This window comes from Zingiber officinale, chromosome 4A, assembly GCF_018446385.1.
Source record: "Zingiber officinale cultivar Zhangliang chromosome 4A, Zo_v1.1, whole genome shotgun sequence".
In the NCBI taxonomy this organism is placed as follows: Eukaryota; Viridiplantae; Streptophyta; class Magnoliopsida; order Zingiberales; family Zingiberaceae; genus Zingiber; species Zingiber officinale.
Window position 1 is genome coordinate 133782076 of NC_055992.1, and position 4949 is coordinate 133787024.

At 41.6% G+C, this 4949-nt stretch overlaps 1 protein-coding gene across 1 annotated transcript; it reads left to right on the plus strand.

Annotated features, from left to right (window-relative positions):
• The first annotated feature begins 551 nt into the window (after positions 1-551).
• On the plus strand, positions 552-3125 carry LOC121971323 (oryzain alpha chain-like). The gene is made up of 5 exons (XM_042522520.1): positions 552-1084; positions 1311-1543; positions 1649-1789; positions 2097-2558; positions 2909-3125. The coding sequence occupies exons 1-5, from the start codon at positions 592-594 to the stop codon at positions 3005-3007; spliced, it is 1428 nt and encodes a 475-aa protein (XP_042378454.1). The 5' UTR covers positions 552-591; the 3' UTR covers positions 3008-3125.
• Positions 3126-4949: the final 1824 nt, after the last annotated feature.

Sequence of the window (4949 nt, forward strand, 5' to 3'; positions counted from 1 at the left end):
CTTTTAATACATTTATAATATTAATTTTTGTTCATATATTAATAAATAGGCTGCCCCAACACGATGAGTGAAGTCCTCTAATAAATAATTAAAGGATTTAAAATTTAAATTTAAGTTACGGTACACTCTAAGAAATTGTTCTTCTCACGAGAAGCGGATCTAAAAACTATTAATCATTTGGATTTGGATTTGGATTTGGATGAGCGTCGGTAAAAAAATTTCTACGTGGCTTGTGAAACATTTAAATAAGATAAGATCAATTATCTTTAGAATTAATCAATTCGAATAATTTCTGTATGATTGATAAAATATTTCTACAGTAACAAACCGATCACATCTAAAATTAATCTATTCTAAGAATTTCTACGCGGCGAGTGAAAAATTTCTGATCGAATCAGTCACCTTCTGCTCGAGTTTGATGCATGGATTTTTTTTTAAAAACCAAAAAAAACAAAAATCTTTTTGCTCTCAAATGAAACATCATTATTTGAACCAGTATCGTGCGCGACCTTCCGAAATCTCTCCTCTATAAATCTGGAAGCCTTTCCATCGCCAAAGAGACCATCTCGCTTCTCTCTTCCCTTTCCGCTCATGGCTTCCTTCGTCGCCGTCGTCCTCCTCTTTCTCCTCTCGTCCTCCGCCCTCACTGCCGTCTCCGTCGTCCCCCCTCTGGACATCCTCACCCTCTCCAAACAAGCTTGGGCCGCCCCTGCCGGCCGTAGCGACGAGGAGGTGAGAATTATCTACCAGGAGTGGAGGGTCAAGCATCGCCCCGCCGAAAACGACCAATATGTGGGCGACTACCGGCTCGAGGTCTTCAAGGAGAACCTCCGGTTCGTGGACGAGCACAATGCAGCGGCCGACCGCGGGGAGCACGCCTACCGCCTCGGGATGAATCGGTTCGCTGACCTCACCAACGAGGAGTACCGGGCCAGGTTCCTCAGGGACTTGTCCCGGCTGGGGAGATCCACCTCCGGGGAGATCAGCAATCAGTACCGGCTGAGAGAAGGGGACGTTCTGCCCGATTCCATAGATTGGAGGGAGAAGGGCGCCGTCGTCGCCGTAAAGAATCAGGGCCGCTGCGGTGAGCTCTTCCTTCTTTTGGGGACTTCAGATTTTATTATTATTATTATTATTTTATTTATTTATAGATATCTTGCTCTAGTTTTAGTTTGGAAAACTTTTTTCCGGATTCCTTTTTCTTTACCTCTAGTTAGACTTTCGACAAAAGACTAAAAGAGGCCTACTTTGTTTCAATGATCTCAACGGGTATGCTAATTAATTAATTAATTCTTTGATGGTGTGTATAGGAAGTTGTTGGGCGTTTGCTGCAATTGCTGCCGTCGAAGGTATTAACCAAATCGTCACCGGTGATCTGATTTCGCTTTCAGAACAGCAATTAGTGGACTGCAGTACCAGAAACTATGGCTGCGAAGGTGGATGGCCATATCGTGCGTTCCAGTACATCATTAACAATGGGGGTGTCAACAGTGAGGAGCACTATCCGTACACAGGCACAAACGGGACTTGCAATACGACCAAGGTGATCTATTGACTAACCATTTGCAACTAGCTAGAGACACTTTATATAAGTTTAGATTGTGGATGGCTTTGTTAATCTTGTTTGGTTCCTGCCTTTCTGCTGCAGGAAAATGCTCATGTTGTGTCAATTGATTCGTACAGAAACGTTCCTTCCAACGATGAGAAGTCTCTCCAAAAGGCCGCGGCAAATCAACCAATTAGTGTCGGTATCGATGCCTCTGGAAGAAATTTCCAACTTTATCATTCGGTAAGATTCATCCAGGATGATTAAAGTTTGGTAATTACATCCGTAAGATTCATCCAAATGATTAGTGTTTTTCCTCACAAAAGTTTATTCGTGTATCACAGCATCCTTGATGAGTATTTCCACATATTTTTGTTCACTTAAGAACGCCTTTCTTATAAACCACTTTGATGTTTTACTAAGTTATGAGAAGGTTATTCGTACATACATATAGTTTGCTATATTGCAAGTGCTGCAGATATTTAGGTGTCGTAACGTAACACACAACCAGTTGCTCTTCCCACATGCTTTTAAGATATAATTTTTGTAGGGAATATTCACCGGAAGCTGTAACACTTCATTAAATCATGGTGTGACCGTAGTAGGTTACGGTACTGAAAATGGCAACGACTACTGGATTGTGAAGAACTCATGGGGTGAGAACTGGGGTAATTCTGGCTACATACTGATGGAACGGAACATAGCAGAATCTTCTGGCAAATGTGGCATTGCAATCAGCCCCTCTTACCCCATAAAAGTAGGGGCTACTAACCTGCGCAACCCTACTACCTCTTCTTCCTCTGTGCCTTCCCTCGTCGAGTCTCTTACCGCTTGCGATAACTACTACACCTGCTCCGGCAGCACCACATGCTGCTGCATGCACGAGCGGGGCAATCGCTGTTTCGCTTGGGGGTGCTGTCCGCTCGAGGGGGCGACCTGCTGCAAAGACCACTACAGCTGCTGCCCCTTTAACTACCCGATCTGCAGCGTCGCTGATGATAACTGCCTAATGGTAAGTCCTCCTCCACTCCACACTTGGAAATTATTACCTATAGTTAACTTTCTCATTGAAATACCTGGCCAAGTCTATGCAATTTAATTAAGGAAACACAAACTCATCCCAATCATCTTGATATTAAACAACTATATATATTCATTTCCCTGTAACGATGATCAAAACTTAACATATCAACACATTTCTGTATTTTTTCCTTTTTTGCTTTATCTCCGATAATAACTACATTATCAATCTGATGCTTCTGACTATAAAGATTGCTTGCTGTGTCTCTATTTCAAATGATGTTAAACGATGATATTTTATCATCTAATTAACTTGCTTATCCGATCCGATTCCATTGACAGAGCAAGAACAGTCCTCTCAGGGTGAAGGCTTCGAGACGCACTCCTGCGATTCCCAATTGGGTTTTAAGTAGCTCAGGGGGTCTGAAGAGCAGTGCATGATGAGACGACTATAAGCAACGGCTCGCTATGATCGATATGTATTATCGAATAAGATGTTGCACGCTAGATCTTTGATATAAGCTGAATAATGATAATATTATATTGGTTGCCATGTAAATTATTTGTGCGAACCAAATGTCTCGCTGGTAAGTATATGTTGGATTTTTATATGGATGTAGTTGGCGATGTTGATCCAACAGCTAAGTCCTGATTAACAATGAGTCATCGGATAGAACGGTTGGAGCACCGTGTGGTGAGGTAGATTTTGTCCTATTTATACGCTGGATGCACCTTTTGGATATCGATGTGTCTTTTCAGATAATAGGTGTATTTTTTTTTTTATATTGTCATTATCAATTTAATTTATCGATAATTGAGTTATCTTTTCGAATATGATACATAAAGTAAATTTATCACTATGGATAAGAATATTAAAGTCGAGACGAAGATTAGATTTATTTTCTTAAGATGATATTATCTTGCTGATTTATCAATAATCATCTTTTAGGATATAATTTTTGTCAAATTTTTGAAGCCTTAAAATTCTTAAGAGAGGAAAGATAAAAAAAACTTCTCAAGAGAGAATTTACAACTTTTAAGTTGATTGATGTACATCAAAGGAGTAGAATTTCTTTTAAAAGAACTATTACTTTCAAAGGATCGGAACCGTTGGTTCACTATTCGTGTAAAGTTCATCGTAGTTCAAAATTATTATTATATTTTAAAAATTAAAATTTTATAAATTAACTAATAAAATTATCTTAATTAATTAATAATTTATAAATTATTATTTTTACTCTATTACACTCCTTTATATATATATATATATATATACGGTGCATGATGAGGGGGTCCGATAAAGATGTGGTAGTCAGAAGTCATGGGTACGTAGCAGTCAGAAGTCAAGAAGATCTGACAGTCAGAAGTCAGAAGTCAGAAGGACATAACAGTCAGAAATCAAGGAGACGTGGCAGTCAGAAGTTAAGGGTACGTGGCAGTCAGAAGTCAAGGGTACGTGGCAGTCGGCAGTCAGAAGTCAAGGAGACGTGGCGGTCAACAGATCGGGAACGATGTCAGCAACCTGATTCCCTGTCAGGTTCCAACAGATCGGGATTCTAAACTTGAAATACCTAGATAGACAGTCGGATGACACCTGATTAGGATTTGACGGGTTGAGCCCTCACGACCTGGCGGTACATAAACCCGATGCTCCCAGTAAGCTAAAGCTCTTGGTATATCAACTCCTGGCCAGCGCCGGGACTATCTCTTGACAGCCTCAATCTCCCAAGGTCTAGACCAAGGGTTATACCCGACTGGTCATCCCGAGTTGTCCTACTCCTTCCCGGTCAGGACGAAGAGCACTACAGAACAACGAGATCAGAGAATCGTAACCAATTATCAGAGAATAACTTCCAAGTGTCATGGAATATTCCAATGGTCTACAGTCACCTACGAATGGAACCTTCATTCAGGCTACAGAAGGGTGCCACGTGTCCTCCATCACTCGACAAGATCTGACACCCGACATTCTCTAACATCAGTCAGGCTCCAGAAGGTACACGCTATCATATAAAAAGGGAGGTTCTTTCCCTCACGCAGAGATGTTCTCTCGCACATTCACACTTGTCTTCTACTTTTCTTCTTCTTCGTATACTGTTCTTCTAGGGAAAAAGTACTCGACTTGAGTGTCGGAGGGCCTGCTCCGGGGACTTTTTCCCTGGTTTCTAGTCTCTAACGCCCGTGTGCCTCTCTGAGTGTGCGTAGAGGTCAGGTACTGCCGACGCAGTCATCATCATCTGTCAGCACCACGTGGGAGTCCATTTTTGAAAGCACGTACGAAAAAAGCATCTCAGTCGCCCCTCCGTCAGAGCCCGCAACAACTCACCCGTCTCTCGTCTGACTTAGATTCTGGACAGGATCAATTTGGCGTCGTTTGTGGGAA